Consider the following 22,521-nt stretch of genomic DNA (forward strand, 5'->3'; position numbering starts at 1 on the left):
TTATATTGGCCAGGTCGCAGTTGCAAATGAGAACTTGATCTCAACTAGCCTACCTGGTTATATAAAGGTGAAATAACCAGTATAATTGTTTTTTTTTTTTACAAATTAACAAAAGACCCAGCCGCCCAGAACAGGACACTAGCCCAGGACAGGACTAGTCTAGTAGAACACTGAACCATCATTGTGGTGAGAGAGAGAACAGGAAGAATACTAGATGCATGACAGATAGATACTTGAGCATGTGTCATCAAAAGTGACTACACCTCAGCAATTTATAACTATGTTTACCAGAAAGCTGAGATTTTAACCTTTCTTTGTGTATGCATCATTACTAGTTATTGTTTATGGCCCTCCCCTGATAAAGAATTACTTTTGGGGATTACATGTAGTTACATTTAGCTGGTTAATAACAAAAGACCCAGCAGCCCAGAACATGACACTCGCCCAGAACAGCACTAGAGAAGTACATCAGGAAAACCCGTAATTGTGGTGAGAGAGAGAACAGGAAGAGGCCTTGACAGTGTGTCTCCTACCTCTGTTAATAGCTAGCTAATACTAGATGCATGATAGATCATTTCCTTTGTCTCTACTCTCTTTGTACTAGATAAGTATGATGGTTTCAGATTAAAAAACAGGACCCATCCTTACATAATAATAGATGCATGATAGATAATTTCCTTTGTCTCTACTCTCTTTGTACTAGATGAGTATAATGGTTTCAGATTAAAAAACATGACCCATCCTTACATAATAATAGATGCATGACAGATAATTTCCTTTGTCTAAAAAAATATATATTAGATCCGTATTATTTGTTGGGAAACTCAGATCATTTCCTTTGTCTTTACTTTCTCTATATGATACTTTCTCTATATGATAAAAAAAAAAGATGTCGTTCTGCCACTGAACAAAGCAGTTAACCCACTTTTCTCCGGTAGGCTGTCATTATAAATAAGAATTAGTTGTTAACTGACTTGCCTAGTTAATAAAAAGATATAAGTAGATGATCTGGGGACATGTTTATGGATTTGATATCGTCAGGGGAAAACCTCTGGTTGAAAATGTTGAGGTGGAAGCAAGCACTTCAAGTCTTTCACTCCCTCATATGGCTTCCTACCTCCCTCTCTACACACCCCCACAGTGTTTGATGGCGTGGAGTGAACAGAGGAAGTGGCAACACGCTCTGGACAGAGTGATGCTGACACACTCAGTTTAACTGCGCTGCTTCTAGAAAGAGGAGTGTGTGTGTGTGACTCCACTCCAATCACTCCAGGGAGAGGTAGACAGAAATACCCCCAGAGCTATATCAGGAGGGGAGAGAGAGAACTCAACAGGAGTCGGTTGACATTGGGACTACTTCTTACAACTGGTAATTTGGATATTATACATAACAGCGGTAAGTGCCGTGTTGTGGCGCGTGCTTGGCAGTGATTCTTTCCAGTTTGAGATCTATTTATATACGACCTGTGACCATAGCGGCGGGAAGATGTTTTGTTATTTTATGTAGAATACTAATTATTTATTATGTGATCTTCCAAGACATTGATTCAACTTTGATCTAACTACTAAATGAGCACCATTGTGAGAAGTGGCAGAGCGAAACTCCATGCTCTCCGGACCGCTGCTGTCCGCTGCAACTACCCAAGTTTTTTGCCTCCACATATGTGGCATTTTTATGAAAATCTTATAATATTTGGCCAAGGAAACATTTTTGGTTGATCTAAAACAGTAAAACAGTTAGGAAGGGAAACGGTTCAAACGGGATTGCGTGAAGTAGCAGCAAATATGTTGAATGAGCAGCTAATAAGCATGGAGAGCCTCACAAGTTTGACCAAATGACCTTATATCTTTTAGTCTAATACCGCCATTTGCTTACTTTTCATCAGAACAACACATTACACTGCACCGATCTGGTGACAATAAAATATTTATATTTTTTTAAACACGCTTTTTGAAAGTTGTTAAGCCTACTGTCCTCTTTAAGTTTAGCTGGAGCAAATATGGATATACTGACAAGATACATGTCTCTCCGCCCTTCAGAGGGCTATATCGGTCTGCTAATATAGGACTAGTAAAGGCCCAGTGCACTATATTTGTGAATACTTTTTTTTTAAATATACAGTACCAGTCAAAAGTTGACACACCTACTCATTCCAGGTTTTCTTTATTTGTACTGTTTTCTACATTGAAGAAGAATAGTGAAGACATCAAAACTATGAAATAACATATGGAATCATGTAGTAACTAAAAAAAAAGTGTGAAACACATCAAAATATATTTTATATTTGACATTCTCCAAAGTAGCCACCCTTTGCCTTGATGACAGGCTCTTGGCATTCTCTCAACCAGCTTCATGAGGTAGTCACCTAGAATGCATTTCAATTAACAGCTGTGCCTTGTTAAAAGTTAATTTGGGGAATTTCTTTCCTTTTTAATGCGTTTGAGCCAATCAGTTGTGTTGTGACAAGGTAGGGGTGGTATACAGAAGATAGCCCTATTTGGTAAAAGACCAAGTCCATATTATGGCAAGAATAACTCAAATAAGCAAAGAGAAACGACAGTCCATCATTACTTTAAGACATGAAGGTCAGTCAATCCGGAAAATTTCAATAACTTAGAAAGTTTCTTCAAGTGCAGTCGCAAAAACCATCAAGCGCCATGATGAAACTGGCTCTTATGGAGGACAGCCACAGAAAAGGAAGACCTAGAGTTACCTCTGCTGCAGAGGATAAGTTCATTTGAGTTACCAGCAGCCCAAATAAATGTTTTACAGAGTTCAAGAAACAGAGACATCTCAACATCAACTGTTCAGAGGAGACTCCGTGAATCAGGCCTTCATGGTGAAATTGCTGCAACAAAAAAAACCACTACTAAAGGACACCAATAAGAAGAAGAGACTTGCTTGCGCCAAGAAACACGAGCAATGGACATTAGACCGGTGGAAATCTGTCCTTTGGTCTGATGAGTCCAAATTTGAGATTTTTTGTTCCAACCGCTGTGTCTTTGTGAGACGCAGAGTAGGTGAACATATGATCTCCGCATGTGTGGTTTCCGTGAAGAATGGAGGAGGTGTGACGGTGTGGGGGTGTTTTGCTGGTAACACTGTCAGTGATTTATTTAGAATTCAAGGCAGACTTAACCAGCATGGCTAACACAGAATTCTGCGGCTATACGCCATCGCATCTGGTTTGTGCTTAGTGGGACTATCATTTGTTTTTCAATCGGACAATGACCCATCACAACTTCAGGCTGTATAAGGGCTATTTGACCAACAAGGAGAGTGATGGAGTGCTGCATCACATGACCTGGCTTCTACAATCACCCGACCTCAACCCAATTGAGATGGTTTGGGATGAGTTGGACCGCAGAGTGAAGGAAAAGCAGCCAACATGTGCTCAGTATTCCAGGTGAAGCTGGTTGAGAGAATGCCAAGAGTGTGCAAAGCTGTCATCAAGGCAAAGGGTGGGTACTGTGAAGGATCTAAAATATATTTTGATTTGTTTAACCTCTTTTATCACAACAACTGGTTTGATACATTCACCCTTGAAGGTAAATAATGTACTTACATTCAGTAATCTTGCTCTGATTTGTCATCTTTAAGGTCTCAGAGATAAAATGTAGCATGGTTTTGTTTTATAAATCAATTTTTAATGTCCAAATGTAGGCACTGGGGTCTACAGTTTGACCCATCCCCACTGCTGTCTCTAGCGCCACACCCACCACGCCCGGTCATCTAGATGTGTGAAAGTTAGTGTATAAGCTAATGATCTAAAATTTATGACATTCCTGGGGGTGTGTAATCTTACATGTTTTATTACCATAGCATTTTTGTATGTTCTCTATAGTTATGTACTTGCAAATGTATCAATTGACCAATTAGGCACATTTGGGCAAACTCCTGGCAGACTTGATACAAAATATTGTGCAGTAATTTAATTCTTCACTGGATCAGTTGGAAACTTTGCACACACACTGCTGCCGTCTGCTGGCCAAAATCTAAATTACACCTAGACTCCTATCTGAAAGTATGGCCTTTCTCTTGCATTTCAAAGATGATGAAAGAAAAAAAATGCACCTCAATGAGCTGTTTACGTCGATAAGCAAACAGGAAAACGCTCATCCATGGGCAGCGCTCTTAGTGGCCGGGGACATTAATGCAGGGAAACTCAAATCCGTTTTACCTAATTTCTACCAGCATGTTAAAATGTGCAACCAGAGGGGGAAAAAAAAAACTCTAGACCAGCTTTACTCCACACAAAGCTCTCCCTCCTTTTGGCAAATCTGAACATCAAATGAAATTGTATTAGACACATGCGCTGAATATAACAGGTGTAGACCTTACAGTGAAATGCTTACTTATGAGCCCCTAACCAACAATGCAGTTTAAAAAAATACAGATAAGAATAAGAATTAAAAGTAACAAGTAATTAAAGAGCAGCAGTAAAATAACAATAGCGAGACTATATACCTATATATACCTGTACAGAGTCAATGTGTGGGGGCACCGGTTAGTTGAGGTAATATGTACAGTGGGGGGAAAAGTATTTGATCCCCTGCTGATTTTGTACATTTGCCCACTGACAAAGAAAGGATCAGTCTATAATTTTAATGGTAGGTTTATTTGAACAGTGAGAGACAGAATAACAACAAAAAAATCCAGAAAAACGCATGTTAAAAATTGTATGAATTGATTTGCATTTTAATGAGGGAAATAAGTATTTGACCCCCTCTCAATCAGAAAGATTTCTGGCTCCCAGGTATCTTTTATACAGGTAACGAGCTGAGATTAGGAACACACTCTTAAAGGGAGTGCTCCTAATCTCAGTTTGTTACCTGTATAAAAAACACCTGTCCACAGAAGCAATCAATCAATCAGCAATCAATCCAAACTCTCCACCATGGCCAAGACCAAAGAGCTCTCCAACGATGTCAGGGACAAGATTGTAGACCTACACAAGGCTGGAATGGGCTACAAGACCATCGCCAAGCAGCTTGGTGAGAAGGTGACAACATTTGGTGCGATTATTCGCAAATGGAAGAAACACAAAAGAACTGTCAATATCCCTCGGCCTGGGGCTCCATGCAAGATCTCACCTCGTGGAGTTGCAATGATCATGAGAACGGCGAGGAATCAGCCCAGAACTACACGGGAGGATCTTGTCAATGATCTCAAGGCAGCTGGGACCATAGTCACCAAGAAAACAATTGGTAACACACTACGCCGTGAAGGACTGAAATCCTGCAGCGCCCGCAAGGTCCCCCTGCTCAAGAATACATATACAGGCCCATCTGAAGTTTGCCAATGAACATCTGAATGACTCAGAGGACAACTGGTGAAAGTGTTGTGGTCAGATGAGACAAAAATGGAGCTCTTTGACATCAACTCAACTCGCCGTGTTTGGAGGAGGAGGAATGCTGCCTATGACCCCAAGAACACCATCTCCACCGTCAAACATGGAGGTGGAAACATTATGCTTGGGGGTGTTTTTCTGCTAAGGGGACAGGACAACTTCACCCGCATCATTTGACGGGGCCATGTACTATCAAATCTTGGGTGAGAACCTCCTTCCCTCAGCCAGGACATTGAAAATGGGTCGTGGATGGGTATTCCAGTATGACAATGACCCAAAACACACGGCCAAGGCAACAAAGGAGTGGCTCAAGAAGAAGCACATTAAGGTCCTGGAGTGGCGTAGCCAGTCTCCAGACCTAAATCCCATAGAAAATCTGTGGAGGGAGCTGAAGGTTCGAGTTGCCAAACATCAGCCTCGAAACCTTAATGACTTGGAGAAGATCTGCAAAGAGGAGTGGGACAAAATCCCTCCTGAAATGTGTGCAAACCTGGTGGCCAACTACAAGAAACGTCTGACCTCTGTGATTGCCAACAAGGGTTTTGCCACCAAGTCATGTTTTGCAGAGGGGTCAAATACTTATTTCCCTCAATAAAATGCAAATCATTTTATAACATTTTTGACATGCGTTTTTCTGGATTTTTTTGTTGTTATTCTGTCTCTCACTGTTCAAATGAACCTACTATTAAAATGATAGACTGATCATTTCTTTGTCAGTGGGCAAACGTACAAAATCAGCAGCGGATCAAATACTTTTTTCCCCCACTGTACATGTAGGTAGAGTTATTAAAGTGACTATGCATAGATGATAACAACAAAGAGTAGGAGCAGTGTATAAGGGGAGGGGGGGGGGGCAATGCAAAAAGTTTGGGTAGCCATTTGATTAGATGTTCAGGCGTCTTATGGCTTGGGGGTAGAAGCTGTTTAGTAGCCTCTTGGACCTAGACTTGGCACTCCGGTACCGCTTGCCATGAGTTAGCAGAAAGAACAGACTATGTCTAGGTTGGCTGGAGTCTTTGACAATTTTTATGGGCTACGTCTGACACCACCTGGTATAGAGGTCCTGGATGGCAGGAACCTTGGCCCCAGTGACGTACTGGGCCGTTCGCACTACCCTCTGTAGTGACCTGCGGTCGGAGGCCTAGCAGTTGCCATACCAGGCAGTGATGCAACCAGTCAGGATGCTGTCGATGGTGCAGCTGATCCTTTTGAGGATCTGAGGACCCATGTCAAATCTTTTCAGTCTCCCGAGGGGGAATAGGTTTTGTTGTGCACTCTTCACGACTGTCTTGGTGTGCTTTGACCATGTTAGTTTGTTGGCGATGTGGACACCAAGGAACTTGAAGCTCTCAACCTGCAGCCCCGTTGATGAGAATGGGGGCGTGCTCGGTCGTCTTTTTCCTGTAGTCCACAATCAGCTCCTTTGTCTAGATCACGTTGAGGGAGAGGTTGTTGTCCTGGCACCACACGGCCAGGTCTCTGACCTCCTCCCTATAGGCTGTCTCATCGTTGTCGGTGATCAAGCCTACCACTGTTGTGTCATCGGCAAACTTAATGATGGTGTTGGAGTCGTGCCTGGCCATGCAGTCATGAGTGAACAGGGAGTACAGGAGGGGACTGAGCACGCACCCCTGAGGGGCCCCTGTGTTGAGGATCAGCATGGCAGATGTGTTGTTACCTATCCTTACCACCGGGGGGCGGCCCGTTAGGAAGTCCAGGATCCAGTTGCAGAGGGAGGTGTTTAGTCCCAGGGTACTTAGCTTATTGATGAGCTTTGAGGGCACTATGGTGTTGAACGCTGAGCTGTAGTCAATGAATAGCATTCTCACATAGGTGTTCCTTTTGTCCAGGTGGGAAAGGGCAGTGTGAAGTGCAATAGAGATTGCATCATCTGTGGATCTGTTGGGGCAGTATGCAAATTAGAGTGGATCTAGGGTTTCTGGGATAATGGTGTTGATGTGAGTCATGACCAGCCTTTCAAAGCACTTCATGGCTACATACGTGAGGGCTACGGGTCAGTTGTCATTTAGGCAGGTTACCTTAGGCACAGGCACTATGGTGGTCTGCTTAAAACATGTTGGTATTACCGACTCGGACAGGGAGAGGTTGAAAATGTCAGTGAAGAGACACTTGCCAGTTGGTCAGCGCATGCTTGCAGTACACGTCCTGGTAATCCGTCTGGCCCTGCGTCCTTGTGAATGTTGACCTGTTTAAAGGTCTTACTCACATCGGCTGAGGAGAGCGTGATCACACAGTCTTCCGGAACAGCTGGTGCTCTCATGCATGTTTCAGTGTTATCTTCCTCAAAGTGAGCATAGAAGTAGTTTAGCTCGTCTGGTAGGCTCGTGTCACTGGGCAGCTCTCGGCTGTGCTGCCCTATGTAGTCTGTAATGGTTTGCAAGCGCTGCCACATCCGACGTGCGTCGAAGCCGGTGTAGTACGATTCCATCTTTGTCCTGTATTGAAGCTTTGCCTGTTTGATGGTTCATCAAAAGGCATAGCAGGATTTCTTAGAAGCTTCCGGGTTAGTCCCGCTCCTTGAACGTGGCAGCTCTAGCCTTTAGCTCAGTGCGGTTGTTGCCTGTAATCCATGGCTTCTGTTTGGGGTATGTACGTACGGTCACTGTGGGGACGACGTCATCAATGCACTTATTGATGAAGCCAGTGACTGATGTGGTTTACTCCTCAATGCCATCGGAGGTATCCCGGGACATATTCCAGTCTGTGCTAGCAAAACAGTCCTGTAGCTTAGCTTCTGCTCCGTCTGCCCACGTTTTTATTGATCTAGTCACTGGTGCTTCCTGCTTTAATTTGTGCTTGTACTTTGAAACTATGCAGACATAGAAGGCTCACTTTCACACAAACTGTATTTAGACTGAGAGTTGGGAACCCATGAGGCTTTTTCAATTTGCACTCCCGGTTAGAGTTTCAAGTACAGGTTTGTGACTGTGTGTGAGTGTACAGTCGTGGCCAAAAGTTTTGAGAATGACACAAATATTCATTTCCACAATGTTTGCTGCTTCAGTGTCTTTAGATATTTTTGTCAGATGTTACTATGGAATACTGAAATATAATTATAAGCATTTCATAAGTGTCAAAGGCTTTTATTGACGATTACATGAAGTTGATGCAAAGAGTCAATATTTGCAGTGTTGACCCCTCTTTTTCAAGACCTCTGCAATCTGCCCTGGCATGCTGTCAATTAACTTCTGGGCCGCAGCCCATTCTTGCATAATCAATGCTTGGAGTTTGTCAGAATTTGTGGGTTTTTGTTTGTCCACCCGCCTCTTGAGGATTGACCACAAGTTCTCAATAGGATTAGGTCTGGGGAGCTTCCTGGCCATGGAACCAAAATATCGATGTTTTGTTCCCCGAGCCACTTAGTTATCACTTTTGCCTTATGGCAAGGTGCTCCATCATGCTGGAAAAGGCATTGCTCGTCAACTGTTCCTGGATGGTTGGGAGAAGTTGCTCTCTGAGGATGTGTTGGTACCATTGTTTATTCATGGCTGTGTTCTTAGGCAAAATTGTGACTGAGCCCACTCACTTGGCTGAGAAGCAACCCCACACATGAATGATCTCAGGATGCTTTACTGTTGGCATGACATAGGACTGATGGTAGCGCTCACATTGTCTTCTCCAGACAAGCTTTTTTTCCCGGATGCCCAAAACAATCGGAAAGGGGATTCATCAGAGAAAATGACTTTACCCCAGTCCTCAGGAGTCCAATCCCTGTACCTTTTGCAGAATATCAGTCTGTCCCTGATGTTTTTCCTGGAGAGAAGTGGCTTCTTTGCTGCCCTTCTTGACACCAGGCCATCCTCCAAAAGTCTTCACCTCACTGTGCGTGCAGATGCACTCACACCTGCCTGCTGCCATTCCTGAGCAAGCTCTGTACTGGTGGTGCCCCGATCTCGCAGCTGAATCAACTCTAGGAGACGGTCCTGGCGCTTGCTGGACTTTCTTGGGTGCCCTGAAGCCTTCTTCACAACAATTGAACCGCTCTCCTTGAAGTTCTTGATGATCCGATAAATGGTTGATTTAGGTGCAATCTTAATGGCAGCAATATCCTTGCCTGAGAAGCCCTTTTTGTGCAAAGCAATGATGACGGCACGTGTTTCCTTGCTGGTAACCATGATTGACAGAGGAAGAACAATGATTCCAAGCACCACCGTCCTTTTGAAGCTTCCAGTCTGTTATTCGAACTTAATCAGCATGACAGAGTGATCTCCAGCCTTGTCCTTGTCAACACTCACACCTGTGTTAACAAGAGAATCACTGACATGATGTCAGCTGGTCCTTTTGTGGTGGGTCTGAAATGCAGTGGAAATGTTTTTGGGGGACTCAGTTCATTTGCATGGCAAAGAGGGACTTTGCAATTAATTGCAATTCATCTGATCACTCTTCATAATATTCTGGAGTATATGCAAATTGCCATCATACAAACTGAGGCAGCAGACTGAAAATTAATGTGTCATTCTCAAAACTTTTGGCCACGACTGTATGTGTTGAAGGGACAGACACTTTTCACAGCATTTCGATACAAAGTGATTGATGTAGCAGGTTAGGAGAGCATTTCCTGCTAACCCTATCCCCATTCCTAACCTTAACCTCAGTCTCCTAACCTGCTGCATAAGTATTCCTAACCTTCTACGAAAAAGTCATTACCGTAGTGTTGTGAAAAGAGGGTTTCCCGTGTGTTAAAGGTATGCTAATAGTTGCAAAATTTTAACAAACCTGTATCAACGGTTTCAGAGTGTTTGCTGAGGATGGTGACACCCTTGAAAAGATGCCAAACAAACTACAGTTGAAGTTGGAATTTTACATACACCTTAACCTGAGTTTAAATGTATTTGGCTTTCACAATACCTGACATTTAATCCTAGTACAAATTCCCTGTCCAAGGTCAGTTAGGATCACCACTTTATTTTAAGAAAGTGAAATGTCAGAATAATAGTAGAGAGAATGATTTTTTTCAGCTTTTATTTCTTTCATCACATTCCCAGTGGGTCAGAAGTTTACATACACTCAATTAGTATTTGGTAGCATTGCCTTTGAATTGTTTAACTTGGGTCAAACATTTCAGGTAGCCTTCCACAAGCTTCCCACAATAAGTTGGGTGAATTTTGGCCCATTCCTCCGGACAGAGCTGGTGTAACTGAGTCAGGTTTGTAGGCCTCCTTGCTCGCACACGCTTTTTCAGTTCTGCCCACATATTTTCTATGGGATTGGGGTCAGGACTTTGTGAGGGCCACTCCAATACCTTGACTTTGTTGTCCTTAAGCCATTTTGCCACAACTTTGGAAGTATGCTTGGGGTCATTGTCCATTTGGAAGACCCATTTGCGACCAAGCTTTAACTTCCTGACTGAAGTCTTGAGATGTTGCTTCAATATATCCACATAAGTTCTTCCCTCATGATGCCATTTATTTTGTGAAGTGCACCTTCCCCTCCTGCAGCAATGCACCCCCACAACATGATGCTGCCACCCCCGTGCTTCACGGTTGGGATGGTGTTCTTCGGCTTGCAAGCCTCCCCCTTTTTCCTCCAAAAATAACGATGGTCATTATGGCCAAACAGTTCTATTTTTGTTTCATCAGACCAGAGGACATTTCTCCAAAAAGTACGATCTTTGTCCCCATGTGCAGTTGCAAACCGTAGTCTGGCTTTTTTATGGTGGTTTTGGAGCAGTGGCTTCTTCCTTGCTGTGCGGCCTTTCAGGTTATGAATATATAGGACTCGTTTTACTGTGGATATAGATAATTCTGTACCTGTTTCCTCCAGCATCTTCACAAGGTCCTTTGCTGTTGTTCTGGGATTGATTTGCCCTTTTCACTCCAAAGTACGTTCATCTCTAGGAGACAGAACACGTCTCCTTCCTGAGCGGTATGACGGCTGCTTGGCCCATGGAGTTTATACTTGCGTACTATTGTTCATACAGATGAACGTGGTACCTTCATGGACATGGAAATTGATCATAGTCTGCTGCTGGAATATATATATAAATATATATATATTTATTTAGTGGCGTACTTAGCTTTACATTTACCAGTACCTTATAGAGTATAACATGACTTTAAACCCATGGCAATCCTGACATTTCCTGAGTAATGGGTTTGTATTTGTATTTATTATGGATTCCTGGGGTCCTGCAGAATTAAGGCAGTTATTACATTTTAAAAACATTACAATACATTCATTACAGAATTCACAACACACTAAGTGTGTGCCCTCAGGCCTGTACTCTACTACCAGATATCTACAAAACAAAATCCTTGCGTGTGTGTATAGTGTGTATGTTATCATATGTGTGTATGCATGTGTCTGTGCCTTTGTTTGTGTCTCTTCACAGTCCCCTCTGTTCCATAAAGTGTATTTTTATCAGTTTTTAAAATCTGATTTTACTGCTTGCATCAGTTACTTGATGTCGAATAGAGTTCCATGTAGACATGCCTCTATGTAGTACTGTGTGCCTCCCATAGTCTGTTCTGGACTTGGGGACTGTGAAGAGACCTCTGGTGGCATGTCTTGTGGGGTATGCATGGGTGTCCGAGCTGTGTCCTACTATTTTAAACACTTTGAGCCATGAGAGATTGACATGAATGTCATTGTTAGCTCTCCGTGTACTTTTAGGGCCAGCCGTGCTGCCCTGTTCTGAGCCAACTGCAATTTTCCTAAGTCCCTCTTTGTGGCACCTGACCACACTACTGAACAGTAGTCCAGGTGTGACAAAACCAGGGCCTGTAGGACCTGCCTTGTTGATAGTGTTAAGAATGCAGAGCAGGGCTTTATTATGGACAGACTTCTCCCCATCCTAGCTACTGTTGTATCAATATGTTTTTAGCATGAAAGTTTACAATCCAGGATAACTCCAAGCAGTTTAGTCACCTCAACTTGCTCAATTTCCACATTATTCATTACGAGATGTGGTTGAGGTTTAGGGTTTAGTGAATGGTTTGTCCCAAATACAATGATTTTAGTTTTGGAAATATTTAGGACTGCAGCTCTTTGTTAAGTGTTGCAGTCATTTCAGTCGCTGTAGTAGCTGACGTGTATAGTGTTGAGTCATCCGCATACATAGACACTCTGGCCTTACTCAAAGCCAGAGGCATGTCGTTAGTAAAGATTGAAAAAAGCAAGGGGCCTTAACAGCTAACCTGGGGAATTCCTGCTTCTACCTGGATTATGTTTGAGAGGCTTCCATTAAAGAACACCCTCTGTGTTCTGTTAGACAAGTAACTCTTTATCCACATTATAGCAGGGGGTGTAAAGCCATAACACATCCGTTTTTCCAGCAGCAGACTATGATCGATAATGTCAAAAGCTGCACTGAAGTCTAACAAGAACAGGATCCATTTGCCCAACTTTTTTTCTCCCCTTACTGGCTCTGACCTTGTTGATAGCTACTTTCTTGAGGAAAAATGGACTTACTTTGACTGTGATAAGTGGTTTTCCTACCTAGTTACTGTACCTTAAGATGAATGCACTAAGACTAAATGACTAAAATTAAAATAAAATAAAAATGTATACAAATAATTACTTGAATGGTTAAACATTAGTAGAAAGTAGCCTAAGTAAAGGTATGTCACAACACATATTACAAACCAAACACGCCTGTGAGGTAAAGCATATTTGACTTTCAACAGTCAACAAGAAAACTTGCAGAACAAACAGGCAGTTTTATTGGCAGATGTCAATGAGACTTGAGAGGCGAGACACACCTTTGTCTTTGTTAGATGGATATTGTATCGTGGCCACAAGACCATCAGCAGGAAAGCCAAGTATTTACAATGGAGTACCTAAGTGCCTGGGAAGTATACTTAAGCAATAATGCTAGAGGGGGTGTGGTATATGGCCAACATACCACGGCTGTTGCATCGTGCCTAAGAACAGCCATTAGCCGTGGTATACTGGCCATAAACTATAAACCCCGAGGTGCCTTATTGCTATTCTGAACTGGTTACCATCGTAATTAGAGCAGCGAAAATAAATGTTTTGTCATACCCGTGATATACGGTCTGATATAACACGGTTGTCAGCCAATCAGCATTCAGGGCTCAAACCACCCAGTTTATAATCAGTGTCTTATGTCAGACACCGGTACACACACACACGTACATGAAGCACAAATGAATACATCATAGTAAGACAATACTGATATCCAGAGCCATTTATTTTAGCATGTCTCTACTTCGATCTAACTGTTCTTTCATTTACCAATGCAAAATTACCCCAGTTTCATATACGGTAAGCAGTGGTGAGTGGAGTGATGTAACTGAACATCCCTTTCCAGTTAATTCCAGATTTACTTGAATCATACAATTTGCAGACGATTGTTTCTTGAACCATTGTCCTTTATGAGATAATGACAGTTAATTAGTAAACACAGATTCATGCAGGCGTGGACTTTACTGTAACACACAGACAGTGGGAGGAGGGGCTTCTGAAAGCTTTTTCGGGTTGAAATGGAGAAGCTGAGGTTAGACAAGACAGCAATACCTCCTCATCTTACTCAGGCAAAGAGGGAGTCACAGGAAGAGATAAGGATAGAGAGAGGGAGAGATAGAGAGGGGTGAGAGGAGACAGAGAAAGATACGAGATTCTGAGCGTGTGACCCTATTAGGCAGTGGGTAGCTAATGATAAAAGCTCTCGGGGGAGGGGGGGGGTTTACCAAGGCCAAATGGGCGGAAGCAGCCTATTCTCATCCCCGCTCTCACTGTCATTGTGCTCCCAGAGCTATCCTGATGCCCTCCATTGTGTGCCGAACGCTTTCCGCAGCTCTCAGGAGTTTCGATGGGTATTCGTCATAAACCCCTCTATTATGGGAGAACCCCTAGCACAACATTTGCTGCGCTGGCTTTTACCATTCACCGGCCACACTTTGGACTTCTCAGCTAATGTCACACAAAGCCACACTAGGAAATCAGAGGAGAAGCACACAACAGAAGTACTTGTTTTTATGATATGAAACTGATTTAGTTGAAATGATAAGCCTATAGATTTAAAACAGGTATAGAGGGATTGGGTGACTGGGAGGGCAGCTTCTCTGAGGTGTGTGGGGGGCCTCAACTAATCTCACTTCAGTCTCTTGGTGGACCCACTCTCCAAGTAGAACCCCACCAGCCAATATATTTTAATTAACATTTTAGTAATTTAGCTGACGCTCTTATCCAGAGCGACTTACAGGAGAAATTAGGGTGTCTTGCTCAAGGGCACATTGACAGATTTTTCACCTAGTCATGTCAGGGATTCGAACCAGCAACCTTTTAGTTTCTGCTCCAACACTCTCAACCGCTAGGCTACCTGACCACAATACTCAGGGTGTGTCCGTAATTTCAATCTGGAGGGCCAGAGTGCGCTCTGGGCGTTCATAAATTCCGAGCATTGTCAGATTGTCCAGAGCGTTTCCCTCTCCTAGCGTTCAGAGCATACACTAGACACTCTGGCTGAGGACTAGGGTTGATCCGAGCGGGCTGACCTCACAACGGTAGTCAAGCACCCAAGCTAACTGGCTAACGTTGGCTCGCTTGCTAGCTACTTCCAGACACAAATGAGAGAACACCTCACAACTGGTTAGGCTACTTTCATGTTATCCAGAGCATTGGTGACTGTAACTGTGCTGCTGGCAACAATTTAAGTATGCTTTGTTTTGCTGATGTTTACCGGCACCAGCCATATTCAACGGGTGTTGAGCATTCGTAAATTCATCAGTTATTCTGCGTTCTGGCACAGTCAGATTTGAGTGCTCTGAAATCAGAGTAGATAGCCAGAGTGAATTTACGAACACACCCTTAACTGACAGTCTTCCTCCAATGTATGTACAATGACATAAATCAACAGATTTTCAGTACATTAGGAGAGGAGTTGGAGTTTAAAAGTGCCTCAAAGTACAAATAATTGCTTGATTTCTGTTGTGTGTTCTCTGTTAAATGTTTGCTCAGCCCACATGCTCTATATGGCCAGGTCGCAATTGTAAATGAGAACTTGTTCTCAACTTACCTACCTGGTTAAATAAAGGTGAAATAAATAAATATATGTAATGTATACAATAACTATGTATTCATACTATGACTCTCTAAACGTATTTGCAGGCGATATCCTGATATACCTGACCAATATTGAAAACTCAATGCCACTCTTGCTAAATATAGTTTCAGAATACTCAAAAATCTCAGGATATAAAATTAACTTGGAAAACCCTAAAATAATGGCAATAGGAAAAACAATTCATGATCTACAGCAATCCTTTAGTGGACCACAAAAAAATATAAAATACTTAGGATGCTAAATAAGTGACAAACAAATATATAGAGAAATGTGTCTCATTACTCAACAATATGAAAGCAGGTCTAATTAAATGGAAACATCTTCCCATAAATCTTACAAGTAGAATATTTCCTCTTCAGAATGGCATGGCTCACAAAGCTGTATATTATTTCTCGGTTACCACACTGAAGACATTCTTTAAAAAATGTATACTTGGTCATAACAGACTTTATATGGGCAAATAAAGATAATAGAATAAAAAGGAAAGTTCTACACTAGTAAGTCTGAGGGTGGTGTTACATTCCCCCAGCAAGAAAACCAAAAACGTCACTCAAACAGTAAGGGGAACTAACAAAGAGTCACTGACAACAACCAAAACGAAACAGGTGGGGTTATAAAAGACTCTCATAGAGGTGTTCATTGAAAATTGCTTAGCGAGAACAACTGGGACCTAAAAGACACCCATCGCGAGCACCCACTAAGAAGAAAACAAAAGAAAAACAAACTCACAGACAGGAAGCAAACCAAAAAGTTTAGCAAAAAGAAAACAGGGAAGATCAGACAAAGGAATGTTTTTTCTAGAAATCAAATAGGGAGCGCCAACTAAAGGTGTTGACCAACTAAAGGTGTTGACCAGCACAGCACAGAATTGTCAATGAGGTTAAGAAGAATCCTAGAGTGTCAGCTAAAAACTTACAGAAATCTCTGGAAGATGCTAACTTCTCTGTTGACGAGTCTACAACACGTAAAACACTAAACAAGAATGGTGTTCATGGGAAGACACCATTGAAGGAGCCACTGCTGTCAACAACAAAAAACATTGCTGCACGTCTGAAGTTCGCAAAAGAGCACCTGGATGTTCCACAACACTACTGGTAAAATATTCTGTGGACAGATTAAACTAAAGTTGAGTTGTTTGGAAGGAACACATAACACTATGTGTGGAGAAAAAAAGGCACAGCACACCAACATCAAAACTTCATCCCAACTGTAAACTATGGTGGAGGGAGCATCATGGTTTGGGGCTGCTTTGCTACCTCAGGGCCTGGACAGCTTGCTATCATCAACGGAAATATGAATTCCCAAGTTTATTAAGACATTTTGCAGGAGAATGTAAGGCTATCTGTTTGCCAATTGAAGCTCAACAGAAGTTAGGTGATGCAACATGACAACGACCCAAAAGACAGAAGTAAATCAACAACAGAATGGCTTCAACAGAAGAAAATGTGCCTTCTGGAGTGGCCCAGTCAGTCCTGATCTCAATCTGATGGAGATGCTGTGGCATGACCTCAAGAGAGCGGTTCACACCAGACATCCCACGAATATTGTGGAACTAAAAGTTTTGTAGAGGTATGGTCCAAAATTCCTCCTGACCGTTGTGCAGGTCTGATCCGCAACTACATAAAACGTTTGGTTGAGGTTATCGCTGCCAAAGGATGGTCAACCAGTTATTAAATACAAGGGTTCACATACTTTTTCCCAACCTGCACTGTGAATGTTTACACGGTGTGTTCAATAAAGACATGAACAATGAATTGTTTGTGTGTTATTAGTTTAAGCAGACTGCGTTTGTCTATTGTTGTGACTTAGATGAAGATCAGATACAATTGTACGACCAATTTATGCAGAAATCCAGGTAATTTTAAAGGGTTCACATACTTTTTCTTCCCACAGTATATATATTTCATCATACTATTTTGTTGAGGTACTATTTCATTATTGGTTTTGTTAATGACATCACTACTGCATGTTAACCTCCCCAGTAATGAATCATCCTTGAAAGTCCTGGCAGGCAATCTATTTATGACCATTACACTATTAGACACAGTCAGAATAGACACAGCTCAATATATATTACCTTAACATACATAGTGTGGCTTGGACAATGAAACATGTATCTGTGTGCCTGCATGACTAAATGGCCCCACAATTCATCATTATGACACTTAATTAGCCTGACTAGCTTAAAAAAGCATGGAGATTATAGAAGCAAAAGCTATGCTAAATAAGAGTAAATACTACAACTTTACATTAAAAAACGAATTGGTAAGTCTTTACATTAAGTTGCTTTTGTACCTGTGTTGTAATTGCTCTAGTAATGATGCTGTATTAAAGCTGCGATATGTAACTTTTTTAGGGAGACCGAACAAATGCATATAGAAATATGAGTTATGGAGCTTTCATTCGCATCATTTGCTATTTCTATGCATCCTGTTCTTTAGTTTCGTTTTTGCATTTTTTACTTTGGGTTTTGTACACCAGCTTCAAACAGCTGAAAATACAATATTTTTGGTTATGGAAAAGATATTTCAGTGGTTTAGATTGTACAATGATTCTCTTCACAATGACTGCTTGTTTTGTCACATCAACTGAAATTAGGCAAACTATTAGAATTTTATCAACCAGGAAATGGCGGAGCGATTTCTGCATATTGCATCTTTAAATAACAACATTGTATTCAGAAGTTAATACATTCTAGTTAGAGTAATTACAGAGTAACTACACAGGTAGAAGAGCAGGCTAACGTAAACAGTTACCAAATGTTTAAGAACTCTATCACACCCAAAGGCAAAATTGTTTACAATTTCAGACTAGTTGATTGATCTGTTTGTCTGCTTTTCTCTAACGAGGATTTTATTACACTTTAACTCTCACCACATTGGGCCATTAGAGTAAAACGTGTACTCTCTGTTCCATTTCAGAGCAATGCTCGGCACCCTGGGAACGCTGGATGAGTCTGAGCAACTATGAGGACGGCTGTGTGTGAGTCAGTAACAACAGGAGTGTGAGGGACTTTCCAGACGGAGGCGATGGATTCCGGGAGGCTCCTTATATGATTCACCCTGACACACCCATGCCTCCTGCTCCATGTGGGAAACCTAGGATGGAACACACACACTGCTATGCACAGTCACTGGGACAACTGCCTCTGCAGCCGCTCTTTCACACACTCTGACACACACCACCGCCGCCAACACCGATCAGACTTGACATAGGAAGAACCCCAGAATTTTCCAGAACCAATTTTCCGGTATGTTTGTGAATTTTCGGCGGATCCGCAAGTGCCAGTTCTTGCAGCTAATGACCACGTGCCTGGTGCTGTCGGTGGTGATGGTGTGCTGGGATGGCAGCGTGGTGAGCCACGTCAAGTCCTACTCCTACCGCTACCTGGTCAACCGCTACACCTTCATCAACAAGAGCTTCACCATCCCGCGGCAGGAGGCCCACATGTTCAGCAACCACCGCTACCTGCTCAACCACCCGGATAAGTGCTCAGGAGAGAAGAACGTTTTACTGCTGCTGCTAGTCAAGTCCTCCCCAGAGAACATCGAGAGACGGCGAGCCATACGGTCGACGTGGGGCAACGAGACCTACATCCGCCAGACCTTGGGGGTGACTGTGAAGGTGGTTTTTGTGCTGGGCCTCCCCAAACAGCAGGAAGCTGCCCAGACTTGGAGGAGGCGAGGGGGCACCCAGGACAACCTTGTCCGTGAAGACCTCTTGAATGGCGACTTGGTCCAGCAGGACTTTGTGGACTCGTTCCACAACCTAACCCTCAAGCTTCTGCTACAGTTCCGGTGGGCGCACGACTACTGCCCGCACGCCCGCTTCCTCATGACGTCTGACGACGACATCTTCGTGCACATGCCCAACCTGGTGTGCTACCTTCAGGACATAGACAGGAAGGGCGTGACAGACTTCTGGATTGGTCGTGTGCACAGAGGCGCGCCACCCATCCGCCGGAAGGAAAGCAAGTACTATGTCCCATATGAGATGTACCCATGGTTGGCATACCCGGACTACACGGCAGGGGCGGGTTACGTTGTCTCTAGAGACGTGGCGAACAAAATCTACCAGGCTTCGTTGACTCTCAACGCCTCGCTGTACATCGACGATGTCTTCATGGGCATCTGCGCCAACACCATGGGCGTGTTGCCGCAGGAGCATGTGTACTTCTCAGGTGAGGGCAAGGCGCCCTACCACCTGTGCATCTACGACAAGATGATGACGTCGCACGGCCATGTGGCCGACATATACGAACTCTGGAAAGCCGCCACGAATCCGGAGGTCAAACGGGTCACGTCAGGACTCTTTGGGAGGTTGTACTGCACGGCGGTGAAACTCACCCTTCTTTGTAGACCTTATTTCTTAAACAGCTACCCCTGCAAGGCAGCCTTGTTGTAGTACAGTAAACCTATGTACTGTGTTTGTTCCAAAATAGAGCAAGGGATCATTTTGTACCAAATTTGTCTTTCATCGGTCTCCCGTTATTTGAAAAGGCTGAAGGAGGGAAGTCCTGTGTTTTGTGTTGATGGAGGAAGATACGCATGAGTCATATCTATTGCTGTAAAGTTGGGTTTTACAGTGACCGTCTATCTATATGGCTTTACAGTGACCGTCTATCGATGTGGCCAGCAGTGGTCCAGTTCTTGATATCTTTACGATGTATTGAAGAGCAGAGACTGAATGTGATGAATAAGGAGATGGTATCCAGAGATAAGGATGACAAATAGGATTCTAAGTGAATTTCCGCTTCCACATCTCCTTCCATTAAACTAATTGAGAGATTGATTCTCTGGCCTAAAATTCTGTTATTCTGTTGGTTATGCTACTGTGGTTTAAAAATAACTGTGGATGGACACGATTGGCTCATTCTCTATCGTTTCACAGTAAGGTTTGCTAAAGTTAACAGAAAGATAAAAAAAAAATTGTTTTACTTTCAAACATACCTAATGTCAAGGATGCATTTGAAACTGACAGCAAGCATTTCAAATGGGTGTTGGGGAACAGAGAAGTCTTCAAAACTCTGCAGCCATAAGGTGGCAACTGTCTCAGGTGAAGCAGTACATTAATGTGTAGCCTATGTTTGAGTTACAGTGAGGGGGAAAAAAGTATTTGATCCCCTGCTGATTTTGTACGTTTGCCCACTGACAAAGAAATTATCAGTCTATAATTTTAATGGTAGGTTTATTTGAACAGTGAGAGACAGAATAACAACAAAAAAATCCAGAAAAACGCATGTAAAATTTTTTATAAAATGATTTGCATTTTAATGAGGGAAATAAGTATTTGACCCCTCTGCAAAACATGACTTAGTACTTGGTGGCAAAACCCTTGTTGGCAATCACAGAGGTCAGACGTTTCTTGTAGTTGGCCACCAGGTTTGCACACATCTCAGGAGGGATTTTGTCCCACTCCTCTTTGCAGATCTTCTCCAAGTCATTAAGGTTTCGAGGCTGATGTTTGGCAACTCGAACCTTCAGCTCCCTCCACAGATTTTCTATGTGATTAAGGTCTGGAGACTGGCTAGGCCACTCCAGGACCTTAATGTGCTTCTTCTTGAGCCACTCCTTTGTTGCCTTGGCTGTGTGTTTTGGGTCATTGTCATGCTGGAATACCCATCCACGACCCATTTTCAATGCCCTGGCTGAGGAAAGGAGGTTCTCACCCAAGATGTGACGGTACATGGCCCGTCCATCGTCCCTTTGATGCGGTGAAGTTGTCCTGCCCCCTTAGCAGAAAAACACCCCCAAAGCATAATGTTGCCACCTACATGTTTGACAGTGGGGATGGTGCTCTTGGGGTCATAGGCAGCATTCCTCCTCCTCCAAACACGGCGAGTTGAGTTGATGCCAAAGAGCTCCATTTTGGTCTCATCTGACCACAACACTTTCACCCAGTTATCCTCTGAATCATTCCGATGTTCATTGGCAAACTTCAGACGGGCATGTATATGTGCTTTCTTGAGCAGGGGGACCTTGCGGGTGCTGCAGGATTTCAGTCCTTCACGGCGTAGTGTGTTACCAATTGTTTTCTTGGTGACTATGGTCCCAGCTGCCTTGAGATCATTGACAAGATCCTCCCGTGTAGTTCTGGGCTGATTCCTCACCGTTCTCATGATCATTGCAACTCCACGAGGTGAGATCTTGCATGGAGCCCCAGGCCGAGGGAGATTGAGAGTTATTTTGTGTTTCTTCCATTTGCGAATAATCGCACCAACTGTTGGCACCTTCTCACTAAGCTGCTTGGCGATGGTCTTGTAGCCCATTCCAGCCTTGTGTAGGTCTACAATCTTGTCCCTGACATCCTTGGAGAGCTCTTTGGTCTTGGTCATGATGGAGAGTTTGGAATCTGATTGATTGATTGCTTCTGTGGACAGGTGTCTTTTATACAGGTAACAAACTGAGATTAGGAGCACTCCCTTTAAGAGTGTGCTCCTAATCTCAGCTCGTTACCTGTATAAAAGACACCTGGGAGCCAGAAATCTTTCTGATTGAGAGGGGGTCAAATACTTATTTCCCTCATTAAAATGCAAATCAATTTATAACATTTTTGACATGCATTTTTCTGGATTGTTTTGTTGTTATTCTGTCTCTCACTGTTCAAATAAACCTACCATTAAAATTATAGACTGATCATTTCTTTGTCAGTTGGCAAACGTACAACAAAAAAAATCAGCAGGGGATCAAATACTTTCCCCCCCCACTGTATTAGTGGTGACTAGTGACATACTGTACCCATGGTTGGCATACCCAGACTACATGAGAGGGATGGGTTATCATGTGTGAGTGCCAAAAGGGTCTGTTACGAGGTGGAAAATTCCACAGAGATTTGAAGTATAATGCATATCAGCTGATCTCTTATCATTAATGAACATTAATGAATTGTTCTGTAAATTAAAGGAGGATGCAGGTGGGAAATATACAGCTTGTTTCAAGCAATTTCTTTGTATTACATTTGGAAACCCTAACCAAAGCATATAGGAAGCCTTTTCAACCTGTCGCAAAGCAAATAAGAAACAAACAATGAGGTGATATAGACTAACTGTGAAACAAATTCATCTCAGAGAAAGGTTGTTGTACCACAGAACATATCCAACCCCTTTCATGGCTTTTCTCTCTT

The 22,521-nt window shown here is 42.9% G+C and overlaps 1 protein-coding gene and 1 long non-coding RNA gene across 3 annotated transcripts in view; one reads left to right on the plus strand and one right to left on the minus strand.

The window, feature by feature from the left end:
* The window catches only part of LOC145877548 (uncharacterized), a 35,232-nt gene that overhangs the window by 11,488 nt on the left and 1,223 nt on the right, over positions 1-22,521 (minus strand). The window lies entirely within an intron of this gene.
* On the plus strand, positions 1,157-22,323 carry LOC106598820 (lactosylceramide 1,3-N-acetyl-beta-D-glucosaminyltransferase A). Of its 2 annotated transcripts, none has more exons than XM_014189829.3 (2): positions 1,157-1,369; positions 18,321-22,323. In XM_014189829.3, the coding sequence occupies exon 2, from the start codon at positions 18,652-18,654 to the stop codon at positions 19,801-19,803; it is 1,152 nt and encodes a 383-aa protein (XP_014045304.1). In that variant the 5' UTR covers positions 1,157-1,369; positions 18,321-18,651; the 3' UTR covers positions 19,804-22,323. The 2 variants fall into 2 exon arrangements, with proteins under 2 accessions (XP_014045304.1, XP_014045300.1); XM_014189825.3 differs by having other exon boundaries at positions 1,160-1,396.

The sequence above is a fragment of the Salmo salar genome, chromosome 03 (assembly GCF_965601325.2).
Source record: "Salmo salar chromosome 03, fSalSal1, whole genome shotgun sequence".
NCBI lineage: Eukaryota > Metazoa > Chordata > Actinopteri > Salmoniformes > Salmonidae > Salmo > Salmo salar.